This window comes from Orycteropus afer, unplaced genomic scaffold, assembly GCF_000298275.1.
Source record: "Orycteropus afer afer isolate SDZICR_OR568_19922 unplaced genomic scaffold, OryAfe1.0 scaffold00303, whole genome shotgun sequence".
NCBI classification, from domain to species: Eukaryota; Metazoa; Chordata; class Mammalia; order Tubulidentata; family Orycteropodidae; genus Orycteropus; species Orycteropus afer.
The window spans coordinates 1,461,680-1,475,531 of record NW_006921890.1 but is presented as its reverse complement, the minus strand read 5'-3'; the positions used below and the strand labels follow the sequence as shown (position 1 = coordinate 1,475,531).

The 13,852-nt window shown below is 39.8% G+C and overlaps 1 protein-coding gene across 1 annotated transcript in view; it reads right to left on the bottom strand.

The window, feature by feature from the left end:
- Positions 1-13,852, bottom strand: part of CTNND2 (catenin delta 2) — a 1,230,080-nt gene that overhangs the window by 589,680 nt on the left and 626,548 nt on the right. The window contains exon 10 of the mRNA XM_042782401.1: positions 5,363-5,615. Coding sequence (XP_042638335.1) covers positions 5,363-5,615 — 253 coding nt within the window. The remainder of the gene's footprint in view (positions 1-5,362; positions 5,616-13,852) is intronic.

Genomic DNA, 13,852 nt, shown 5'->3' with positions numbered 1-13,852 from the left:
ATTTCTCTTTATTTCACCAATCAAGTTTTGGGAATTAAGAATGACATGCCTTATTACTCCTGCCATAACTGACACTTCTATTATGTAACTTAATTTCAAGATTTATATATGACTCATATGCTAAAATTCAACTGTATACAGAACTCAATTTTTGGGGCAGCACCACAAAATTATCTATGTCAAAAATTCTGAAGAGATTCACATTTTATGGAAGATAATATATAATTTAAACATAAAAAACAACTTTAGCAAATGTGTTTCTAAAATGAATTTTATATATAGTGTATAAAACCCATTTTCCTAGTGATTGTTGACTTTAAAAGCATAAATTGGATTTTACCATCTGTTTGGATAAAAGCTTTGTATGCTATCTTTGCTGGAGTACACTATGGGGGCAGTTTGAAGCAAAGACACTGGAAAAGTGCAAAGAGCCAATTTTTTCCATGACCCATATGATTGAGTCAAGGATCAATGAGAAAAAGCCAAAGCCAACTGTTAAGTTCTTGGCTGCTAACCAGGTCAGTGGTTCAAACCCACCAGCTGCTGTGGAAGAGAGAAGACTTGGTGACCCACTCCCATAGTTGTTGTTGTTGTGTGGTGTCAAGTCGATTCCAACTTATAGCAACCCTGCAGGACAGAGCATAACTGCCCCACAGCATTTCCAAGCTGTAATCTTTATGGGAGCAGATCACCAGGTCTTTAATCCCATGGGTCACTGGTGGTTTCGAACCGCCAACCTTTTCGTCAGCAGCTGAGTACTGAATGGTTGTGCCACCAGGGCTCTGTCCCATAAAGATTACAATCTAGCAATCTTTATGGAGCAGATCTACTCTGTCCTAGAGGGCCACTGTGAATCAGAATTGACTCGATGGCACACAAAAGTGACCACCACCTATGGCTTAGAGTAGTTAAACAGGATTTCAGATTCTTAACTGAATATGTACCATTTGCTCAAAAACTAATTATGGGAAAATATTAAAAACACTTTAATGGAGAAAAGGTCCTTGTGATCAATAAGACAAATACAGTAGACATTAGAAAAGAAAGGAAAAAAATCAATTAAAAGAACACATATCCAATAAGCAATCATCCAGAAAACTAGGTCTACTTAACAAGATTTTGCAAATAAGTATAATTTTCTTTCTTCCCAAATCCTATACACAGAGAACCAGTACTTTTAACAATCCTCCATAAATAAATAAAATAAAAATTTAAATATATTCTTTTCAATTTCTTATTTTTGGTAAAGAAATTAAAACGTTTATGCCAATCTGTAGTGCCTAAGGCACTTGATTGCTAACCAGAAGGCTGGAGGTTCAAACCCACTAGCTATTCCCGGGAAGGAAGGTTGGGCAATCTACTTCCCTAGTGATATTGCCTCGGAAACCCAAGGAGGGGTTGTTATGAGTCAGGTCTGACTCGACGGCACTAACAACAACAACAACATGCCAATCTGTAACGTGATGTCCAAAAAGTATGGATTCTGATCTAACTATCAGTCTTGGGATCTTTAATAAATAATTTAGGTAGTCCAATTCTCCCCATATTTTAGGAACTAACTATAAGATGATATCTGTTCTCTCTAACAAAGACAGGTTATGTAGGAGAGATAACTACAGTGTTTTGAAAAACATAGGGCCATGAGCATATACATGTAACAGTGCAGAGGTATTTAATGACATAGTCTAGTCATTAGTGACAAAACTTTCAAACCCTCTTAATTATAGGTATGTATCAAAGCTTAAAAGAAATGTAAAATTATGAACCATAATGCCAAAATAAAGAATTTTGACTCCTAGACGTTAAATATCTAAGCTCTGGTAGCATAGTGGCTAAGACACTTGCCTGCTAACCAGACGGCTGGCGGTTCAAACCCACCAGCCACTCCTCGGAAGGAAGGTTGGGCAATCCTACTTCCGTAGTGATACTGCCTCGGAAACCCAAGGAGGGGTCGCTATGAGTCGGGGCCGACTCGACGGCACATAACAACAACAACAACAATAAGACTGAAGAACAAACATTTATTATTATGAGGAAAATGTTAAAATATCGTCTTAACCATTAGACATTAGCATTAAACGTTAGGTTTGGTATCTCTCTCAATAAACTGTGAACATTTTGGTGTGTTTATTCGACAAAACCCTCCAGGAAAGATACTGGTGTGTTTTGTACGCTCCACCCAGGGTACACGATGCCAGGTTGTCTGTTCCTCATGTACAGAACCACCACTTCTAGAGCTGCTTCTATTTATTTATTTATTTGTTTGTTCAAAAAATCTGAGTTTAAGATGGCCATGGTTGTTTGTTTTGCTTTTAATATCTTAGTTCAGAGCAGCCATATGATTTTGTACAGATAAACGTACACTTAAGGCTGTTGTTGTGAGGTGCTGTCCAGATCATTCTGACTCATAGCATCCCTATGTGCAACCAAACAAAACCCTCTGCCATCCTCCATTTTATGGAACGTTTTATCCATACTTGCCAAGAACAGTCAAGAGTGTGGGGCGGATTTCAGGGCCCAGATGGTACATGACTATTGCAATTGAAATCTGGCTACTCAAAACCATTCTACTTAAGCCACTGCCTAGGACCTCTGGTAGCATAGTGGCTTAGGCACTTGACCTCTAACCAGAAGGCTGGTGGTTCAAACCCACCAGCCACTCCTCAGAAGGAAGGTTGGGCAATCTACTTCCATAGTGATACTGCCTCAGAAACCCAAGGAAGGGTCTCTATGAGTCGGATGCAACTCGACGGCACATAACAACAACAACAGTATTCCTGAAAAATACTATGAACTTGTAATTCTTATCACACTGATTTGCAGGTAAATTAGTGCTAGAATTTTTATATGAACTAAATCGAAGTTCCTCTTTTGTTGTAACATTTCTTAGTGGTACATCTCTTGTTTTGGTTTATAGGAGGCTCTCAGTAACTTTAAGTGACCTAATCCATTACTCATTCAGTTGTACATAGGGTCACTATGTGTCAGAGCTGATGCGATGGCACCTCACAACAACAATGACAACAATCCATAACTCAAGAGGGTAGGTGCCGTGACAATATACTGAAAGAGGAAAAAAATGCTATGAAATTGATATTAACAGAAAATGGACAGGACGCCCTTTAATGAAATGCATTTAATGAACAAAACAAAAAACCTAAAATAGGCTGTAGCTAGAGAAACATAAATTTAGTTTCTTATTAAACCAAATTCCCCTAATATGAAAATTTAAACCTTTCCATTTGAGACAAAGCATGGTCATTTTCAATTTAAATAGACAATGTTAAATACAAGCAACCACCAATTGATTATATATATATACACACACACACATCTTTAATTCCTATTACCTAAATTTTTTAAAAAAGAAATGCCCTTTTGCATTGTAATGTTTCTTAGTGGTTCTTTTCTTCTTTTGGTTTACAAGCACTCAATAACTATAAGTTATGAATTTACATAACTTGAAGAGGTGGTAGATATATACACACATACACACACACACACATAATTTTTTTTCTTTCAATGGCTATTTCTTAAGCATTTACTCTTACTCTACTTCAATGCTTTTTGAGTAGCACACAGGGAAGTGCTTGTAAGTAGAGCACGTTGAGCTGTTTTCTGAACGACATTTAATCCATACCTGCCGAGTACGTGTAAGGGTGTGGGGCAGATTTCAGGGCCCAGACAGTACAGACCACTATTGAGATCGAAAGCCTAGCTTAGCAGGCTGTGTGGCATGGTGACGTAAGGGTATTTCTTATCTCCAGTTGTTAACAGGGAGCCTTGGTTACGACTCGCTTTTCCAGAGGAGGATCTACCAATAGAAGTTGATAAGGTTCCTTCAAGCAGGTCTGACTTGTGCTAAAGTAGCTATCACCAAGAAAATCATGACACCACCCCATCCTGCTTACATGCTCGTGGGAGTGGTTTCCTTTTGTAGAACAAGTGACGCCAGCCCTCAGTACTCAGTAGAGGACACCCTCCATGATGGCCGCTAGCGGTGCTCAGTCCTGGAGATAAATGTTAGGTACACCACTAGGAGTCAAGTCACACGACCTGTCCAAAGAAATACCAGCCATCTGACATGTCTACTGTGCTCACAGATGCAGATGCATATTTCTGACAGGGCTTCCAACCGGTTCATTCTGGTTCAACCCCCTGCTGAGAATTTGCATTTCCACCCAGATGTACTGAATCAGAACCTACATTTTAATAAGACATTTTAACCTACAGTTTACTCAGGTAACTCATAAATATTTTCAGCTGATTCTTATGTATATATGTGTATACAATCAGATTCTTATGTACAGGGAAGAATCACCAAGGCATCTTCTTAAACTGTCCTTTCTGCCTCAGTATATACATGCATGTATGTGTATGTAGCGATCTGGAGAGGAAATGCAAAACCTAATGAGTTTGAATCCTGATTTATGGGGCTTTATCAGCATGAATCCAATAGCTATGAATAAAACATCGATGAACTCTATGAGACTCAATGTCAACGTCAACTTCACACAGGTAGAACATCACTCATTCCTGTGCCCCTGCTAAAAACGTAAGCACAAGACAAACACGCCACAGTAATAGCACTTTCTTGACCTCATTGTGTTCAGGTTCTTGTCAACCCCTAAACAACTGTTTCCTAATATTTACTTTCAGACCTAGAGAAACAAAAAACAAAACAACAACAACAACAAACTTACTGCTGTCAAGTCGATCACAACCCATAGCGACCCCTCCTTGGGTTTCCGAGGTGGTAGGTCTATGGAAGTAGATTGCACAATCTTCCTTCCAATAAGTGGCTGGAGGGTTTGAACTGCCAGCCTTCTGGTTAGTAGTCAAATGCCTTAGGCACGATGCCAGAGAAATGAAGGTAATATGGATTTTCTTCCCTTTCAATTACTAGCAGAGGTTAGAAGGTGAGCTCTTTCACATTAAAGTAGAAACATGCATAAGGCCAACCATGACTCCCCTGAGACCCTAAGACACCTAACCTATAACAGTTTGAAATCAAACACATGTAGCCACTGCACTGATATAATGGTAACTGCTTAGTTCCCATTGCATGAGACCAGCTCCTCTAGATCCTATCAAAAACAGCTAAGTCTCAAATACCTACAGTCTTTCGATCGAAAGAGCACCTTTATTATTTGGCATTGAACCACAGAAGATACAACAGATCCATATTAAATATCTTTATGGCAGATCAAAAGAAGATCATAAAGTGCAAACAAAGTTAACCCTTTAATCGTCAGCCAGTGATAATGATGTAATGTAATTTAAACATAAAACAGTGTCCTGACAATTTCTGGTTACATTTCTCGAGACATCACAGTGGGGAAAGGAAAAGGCTTTTACCCACCTGGGATCTTTCTGGATGCTATCAATGGATGGGGACCTGGCCAGGGTGCCTTCGGGCGGGAGGGCAGGACCGGATTTGCTGTATGGAGACTCAACAGAGGGACAATACTGCAGCTGTCGGTAGGGGTCTGCGTAGTTGGAGGCCGGGCCGGCGGCGTAGCTGGCTCTCTGGAAGGTGGCTGCGGCATTCTGCTGGCCGTGCTGGCTGCCTGCGCGCTGCAAGGGGACGGCGTCGACACCTGGGGAAGACGGGGCTAGGACAGGAAAGTAGGGACAAAGGAAAAAATTGAGGAGCTGCTCACAGAAACGGTTCACCAGGTCTGGGCAGGGGAGAAATTACACACATAAAAGAACAGGGGTTTGAAAGAATAAAAACATAGTCATCCGTCACACTGGAACCAGTCTATGCAATGACACCCAGTAAAACAGAAATGTGCATGCCATTTTGGGAATAGCCCTTGAGGCAGTAGGGGAGGACAGAGCACCTGTCGAAAAATACTGCTTACCAACCTCCAGTGAGTCCATCTGAAGTGTCAACTGTGTGCAAAGCCAAAATCCAACAAAATTATACTATTTTTTTTTTCTAATAAGAAATCAAGTTGAACAGTTGGCTCTTCATTGTTCAATGAAAGTGTTCAAGTCATGTTACATTAACTCTATTGAAGGGTGTCAAACAAATTTACGCATGGGTTTGTTTTTCTTGAATTAAAGACACAAGGTGAAAAGATAGGGGTAGATGTGTAGGGTGGGCTGTGGGAGATGTGGGTTCTGATTTCCATAATTAGAACAAAAGCATGGGAGCAGGGCTGCTCCTGTCCCTGTAAACCGTCCTCCTCCCAAAACAAAACAAAAATTCTATATCCCTCTTGCTCAACTAAAGTTAAAACTGAAGGCTTTCCCAATGGTACGTGTATCTTTTCAATCAGTCTGAATTGTTTTAGGAAGATTTTATATGCCACCCCCCAAAAAAAAAGAAACAAACTTGCTGCCATTGAGTCGACCACAACTCATAGCGACCCCTCCTTTGGTTTCCAAGGGGGTATCTCTACGGAAGTAGGTTGTCCAACCTTCCTTCTGAAGATTTTAGATCAGTTACCAAAATCAGCTTCAACATTTCCCAACTGAAATTCACTTTTTTTCCTTTTGGGATTCCTTTTAGTTAATTATATATCATTATTTTTAACTCATTCTCAAGATTATTTGACTTTTAAGGTCTAGCTGATGTACACACTGAAAATAGCATCATTCATCTCAACCCAATGTTACTAGTCATGCCCTGCTCCGATAGTTATTAGCTATTATCAATATTCGACTGTAGGTTTATGTTGGAGAATTCTGAGTCAGAACATAGGTGCTCTGGTGGTGTAATGGCATTTGTCTGCTAATCAAAATGTTGGTGGTTCAATTCCACCAGCTCCTCCTTGGAAGAAAGATGAGACAGTCAGGTTCTGCAAAGATTTGCAGCATTAGAAACCAAATGGGTGTTGCTATGAGGCAGAATCGACTGCAGTATGTTTTGGTTTGGGTCAGAATATACTTAGAGTACAGCCAGTGACCAGATATGACCATTTACATGTACCAAGACAGCCCTAAGTGGAACTGAGTTCCAATAATAGGTAGTCCCCAAGTTATATTCATTGTATTAAAATTACAGTAAACCACACTTACAACTTTTTTTCACATCTTATTGTGAGTAATATATACTACCCACAATGTTGCAGCATGTCATTTGTTGATATTATTCTTACATGTTCACTTGCAGATGTTTATATGTAATGTTTCCAACTCCCAATGACAAAGGAAGATCATATTTATAAAGACTTATAAAGATATTTATAATAAAAGGCAAAATAATGAAAACTGGAAAAAAAGGTATTCAACTTATGTCAGAGCCAACTTAGAATGGAGTCACTTAAACCAAACCCCATCGTCAGTCAGGGACTTCCTATGTTAATCACAGCCCACACTGATGACCGCCTCAGTGTGCCTTTGTGGACAACGGCAGAACAAACCCCATCTTCTTCTCTCACACCCAAGGGACAAATGCCAAACATAAAAGAAAGCAAATAAATTGAGAAAATAATTGTTAAAAGTGAAGAAAACTGGATTGAAATGACAAGAAGTTGTAAAGTGAACCAGAGAAATAAATTCTAATGCTGAGAACTGATTTTGTAATTGAAAGTCCAGGGCTTCTCCTTTCTGATGTATTTCCAATACTTCATCTCACACTAAAAACCAATTAGGAATGCAAGCACCCTCACGTTATCAAAACTACCAAGGCGGTTAAGAAAGACTTTCTAAATAGAAGGGCTGTAGGGTCAACAGGAATAGTGTCTTAAAATGATGGAAGCTACCCTAATGTGTTAAATTTCACAACAATTGCTTTAAAGTAAGAAACACTGAACACACAATCAAAGAATCTGGTTTATGCCTCTGTGCAATTTCTTGCCCTCAAAATAGAAAATAAACTTGTTGCCATTAAGTCAATCCCAACTCACAGCAACCCTGCAGGACAGAGTAGAATTGTCCTATAAGGTTTCCAAGGCTGGCATCTTTACAGAAGCAGACTGCTACATCTTTGTCCTGTGGCATGCCTGGTGGGTTTGAATCACAGGCTTTGCCTCCAAATTACAACTGTTACCATGTCTGCAATTAAATTACACTTTTTTTTTTTTTTTCCTTTTCAGTACATTCTAAAGTGCAGCATTGCACTTCATATTATGGTGAAAAGTGCTTAAAATTTAGGTCAGGCACAACTGTGTTCCTGGAAGAATAACACATGGGTAAACAAAATTTCATTTTCTAGAAGGGTTGTGATAAGCTGGCCAGCCGATCAAGGGCAAAAGGGGAAAATGAATAAACCGAACATTTTTCATCTAAGTACATTTTTTCTTCTATCCACTACCATCAAGTGAATCTGACTGAGAGGGGCTGTATGAGACAGAGTGAAACTGCCCCATTGTGGTTGTCTAGGCTGTGAGCTTTACAGGAGCAAAGCCCAAACCAAACTCACTGTCCTCGGGTCAATTCTGACTCACAGCACCCTAGAGGACAGAGTAGAACTGTACCGTATGGTTTCCCAGGGAAAGAGGGGCTGCTATGTGTGGGATCTGACTTGATCACAGAGAGTTTGTTTTTTGGTTTTTTTTTGGAATCTTTACAAAAGCCGACTGTCATATCATTCTCCCTCAGAACAGTTGGTGGGTTCAAACTGCTAACATTTTGGTTAGCAGCCAAGCACTGTAAACACTGTGCCACTAGAGATCCTTATTTTTTTCCCTTTCACTGCCGTCAGGTCAGATCTGACTCATAGTGACCCCTCCTGGGGTTTCTGAGGAAGTATCACTATGTAACTAGATTGCCCAACCGTCCTTCCGAGGAGTGGCTGGTGGGTTTGAACTGCCAGCCTTTGGGTTAGCAGTGAAGTGCCTTAGGCACTACGCCACTTTAGGCGGCTCTAAATATCAACATTTAAGCTTTAATGGTTACAAATATCAGACGTTTCTTTCTATACAAAAATTTCCATTATTAATACTATAATCAACAATACAGTAATTTTATAAAAAGCACAAAGTGGTAGAGGTAAAGAAATTATGATGGCATCTAAATAAATATTCTTATTGAAAAACAACAAAAATAAACAATAGGACAGGTAATAGGAGCCACCTGACTAACCACACAAAGCGTTCTCCAAACAACTCAAATGTAAAAAAAAAAAAAGACTGTAAGAAGGAAAGTTTATGGGAAAACTGCCAAGTAGCAGACAAAAAAAGAAAAAAAGAGATGAATTATAAGAGTGACTGGGTCATAAAAGTGAAAATAGGGTGTGAAATTCAATTAATTAAGCAGAAACAGGCAACATCGCAGGATTTGAGGGGGAGGAAAGGACTTAGGAAAGTCATTGGACGCTATTAGGCTTCTATTTATATTTGGGCATGGACATATGTATTTGGACATGTACTTTGGTCATGTATCAGGAGGGACCAGTCGGGAGAAGGGCGTCATGCGTGGTGACCGGATGGCAACTAACGACATTTATATTTCACTTTGGCCTATTTCAGGGGACAGATCATGGAGCTCATTTGGAGCTTGACATCTGAGTTCAGAGAAGTTGGGTTCTGTTGGAGCTGGGAGGTGTATTCTAGACTTGGACCAGTTAACTGAGCTTTCTAAACCCTAGAGTCCTTGGCTGTGAGGTGAAGGGAGTAAGATGACCTCAGAGTCCTTACTTGTAACACCTCACATGCAACAAATGCTAAAAAAAAAAAAAAAAAAAAAATCATCTACTGTTGTCATTAATGGCAATGACAAGGATATTTAAGAGAGGATGGTGTACTTGATTGGGATGGAAGGTCCTGTGACTGTGTGGTAGATCCTACAGCTCTTTGTCTATGCCAAGTATGACTCTTTCACTTGTATCACTTCCAATCACCCTATGAGACAGTAAACCACACCATTCTCTCATTTTATGATGAAGAAACAGAAGCACAGGGAGAGGAGGTAACTAGACCGAAGTCAGTGGACTGTGGATGGAGAGGGTGTTTAAGTCACTGGGAGTAGGCTCCCAGTGGTTGTTCTTGTAAATACTATGGTACATGGTAGTGGATTGACAATCTCAAAGGTGTACAATCACTAAGCTACATAACACAGTGGGAAATTCTAGAAGACTACTGAGAGATCTAAAATGACGAGGAATGTCTACTAACTGGACAGAGAAGAGAGATATTTATTAATGGAATAATCAATTTGAGGATCATTTTGGAAAAAAAAAATACCAAATTGGTGTATTAACTGATTTGTATTTCTCACTAAACTGAATTTGCTGAGCTAGAAAGGAAAATACACAGAAAAAAATATTATGTAGAAAATCTAACTTCATTGATTTCTAGGAAAAGGAAAGAAGAGCCAACTATACAATAATGTTTGCTTCACTGCCAGGTCAATGTTTAAGCTGTAGATTAATCAATGATACCCACTGCCTTTGAGTTTCTGAGGCAGTATCACTACAGAAGTAGATGGCCCATGCATTAAGAAAAGAGAGGGTGGGCTATAAAATATAAATTGGATTAACAATTATGAGAATGATGACATCCAATCATAATCACATTTGTACTTGAGGAATGGTCCATTAGAAGGACCAGAGTTTAAACTTCTTTTAAGTCACAATAAATAAAAGAACTGATGAAAATTTCAAAATACAAAATCAGAATGCAAATTGACACTACTTGATTGAACTGTGGTAGAGCCTGAGTGATGCAATGAAAATAGTTAAAACAGTAATACAAACAGGAGCAAAATACACTACAGCCCTATATTGTTGTTGTTATTTTATGCCATCAAGTTGGACCCAACCCATAGCGACCCCTCCTTGGGTTTTGAAGCAGTATCACTATGGAAGTAGATTGCCCAACCTTCCTTCTGAGGAGTGGCTGGTGGGTTTGAACTGCCAGCCATTTGGTTAGCAGTCAAGTGCCTTAGGCACTATGCTACCAGAGCTCCTACAGCCCTATATTAAGGTCAGGTTATATGATAATCACAGAGAAGAAAATGTGGGAGAAACAAAACAACCATCAGTAAGGACCAGTGTCATTCTATAATGGTGTGGTGTCATTCCATATTTTTTGTTAAGTATGACATTAAAAAAAATACTACAAAACTTAGGATCAGGGTACAATTCTCTCATTTTTTATGTGACTATTCAGACCTTAAGAGCTCTGGTGGTGTAGTGCCTGAGGCTTAGGACTGCTAACCAGATGGCTGGTGGTTCAAACCTACCAGCCACTCCTCAGAAGGAAGGTTGGGCAACTTACTTCTGTAGTGATACTGCCTTGGAAACCCAAGGAGGGGTCGCTATGAGTTAATCTGACTTGACTGCAGTGAGGGGCTTGATTTGGTTTTATTCAGAGCTTTAAAGGAGCTCTAGTGGTGCAGTGGTTAAAGGATTTGGCTGCTAAACAACAGGTCAGTGGTTTGAACCCAACAGCCACTCCATGGGAGAAGGATGAGGCAGGCTGCTTCCATAAAGATTTACAGCCTTGGAAACCCTATAGGGCAGTTCTACTGTGTCCTCTAGGGGTGCTGTGAGTTGGAAACGACTCAATGGCAGTGGATTTTTCAGAACTTGATGGGGTTTATTCATTAGTACAAATGATTACATACTGGTCACAATACTGGAAGACTTTCCTTTAATAAAGTTTGCTTTCCTTAAATTCTGTCCAGTAACACACATTTTCTTACTTGAGTTTCAGAGCCCGCCAACCAGACTGCTCTCCGGGTAGGACTGCTCTATTCAACCGAGGCCACTCGTGACAAACATCTTAAGGGGAAGGTGCTTCATCAGCTCTGTAAATACACTCCTCTCTCTCCTCACTGGCTCTGCAAACAGCCCCTTCTCCCTTCAATAAGCTCTTAGAATTCAATGAACTGTATTGCGTGTCTCTCTGGGGAGATTTAAAAAGTAGCCTCTTCAGTAGCTGACTTGAGCTTTACCCAATACCTATGCTGTTGAGGAAAATATCTCTTTGTTTTCTGTAGAGCTACTCAAATAAAGGTCTGGATTACATAGTGGGGAGAAAAGAGGGTGTTTTGGTTCTTACATTTGTTTGAAAGACAGCAAGAGACTTAGTTTTAAATAAAAAGAAACCTTCTGATTTATGTTGCTTGATGGTTACATGTGTTATTTACTGACAACGGAAAAAAAGTAGGACAGAAAAAAATACAAGAATCTGAGCACAAAAAGAGAAATCTGAGGTGGGAAAAATGTAAAGTAGGGTTCAAAAGAGGGGACAAAAAAACATTTATTTTTTGGTATTATTATCTTTGCCTTCATATATATAAAGGAACATACATTTATAAAATACAGACAAAGACACACATTACATACCAAAACAACCCCCCCAAAAAAACCCAAACTTACTGCCATCGAGTCAATTCTGACTCATAGTGACCCCCACTGGGTTTCTAAGGCTGTAAATCTTTATAGAAGCACACTGCCTCATTTTTCTTCCCTAGAATGGCTGGTGGGTTCAAACCATCAACCTTCTGGTTAGCATCCAAATGCCTTAACGGTACACCACCTGAGCTCCCCTCAGAAATCCAAGGAGGGGTCGCTATGAGTCAGGTCTGACTCAACAGCAGTGCGTTTTTGTTGTTCTTGTTGTTTTGTGTGTGTGTGTGTGTGTGTGTGTAAATGCACAGACACACATGAAAACCTTGAACATTATATAGATATATCTAGGGACTCCTAGGTGGCATAAGTGTTTAAATGCTCAGCTACTAATGGAAATGCTGATGGTTGGAATCCATCCAAGCACACCTTGGCAGAAATATCAGGCAACTTCCCTGAGAAAAAAATCAGCTATTGAAAACCGTATCGATGCTACTTTAAGAAACTATAAAAGATCTACATAAATGGAAGAATATACCACACTCATGTATAGGAAGACTGGACACTGACAAAATGTCAATACTACCCAAAGCAATCTATACACTCAATGCCATTCCAACCCAGATTCTATCAACATTCTTTAAAGATATGGAAAAACAAATCACTAATTTTATATGGAAGGGAAAGAGACCTCAGGTTAGCAAAGCACTACTGAAGAAGAAGAACTAAGGAGGAGGTCTCACACTCCCAGATCTGAAAACCAACAACAAACCCACAGTTGTCAAAACAGCCTGGTATTGGTACAATGGCAGAAACACAGAGCAGTGGAGCAGAACTGAGAACCCAGAGATAGATCCATTGATCTACATATGGTCAGCTGATCTTTGACACAGGTTATCCATTAAATGGGGAAGAGATAGTCTCTTTCACAAATGATGCTGGCAAAAGTGGATATCCATTTGCAGAAGAATGAAACAAGTTCCATGCCTCAAACCACACATAAAAATGAATTCCAGATGGATAAAATATTTAAATGTGACTGCCGGTAAGATGCTGGAATAGGCAGACAAGCTACACAGACCCTCTTCAACAAAGAAAAGAGAAACCAATTGACACATACAGAAAATAATCCTGGAGCCCAGAGCTTTGAAAGGAAGGATACAGAAGTGGATTAATCAACAACTAGATGAACCTGAGGCACTTGACTGCTAACCAGAAGGCTCGTGGTTCAAACCCACCATCCACCCTCAGAAGGAAGATGAGGCAATCTATTTCCATAGTGCTACTGCCTCAAAAACCCAAGGAGGGGTCACTATGAGTCGGGTCTGACTCAACGGCACATAACAACAAAAACAACAACAGATGAACCTGAATGAAAATAGTGAGTAAGGAGCTGCAGCCTGTCAACTACCTTGATGGCATGGACAGTCTAAATACTTCCAAGTGGTGTTAGGACTTGAGAATTAACCTAAAAATCTGTCCTGTTTGCCCAGGGTTATATGGAAGACTCCACTGGTGGCTGATGACTAAAAAGGAAACAGTAAAGAAGGAGACAAACTGAGTTGTGCATTCTTGGCTGTCCAAACAGAGCAGCCATTTTGAATG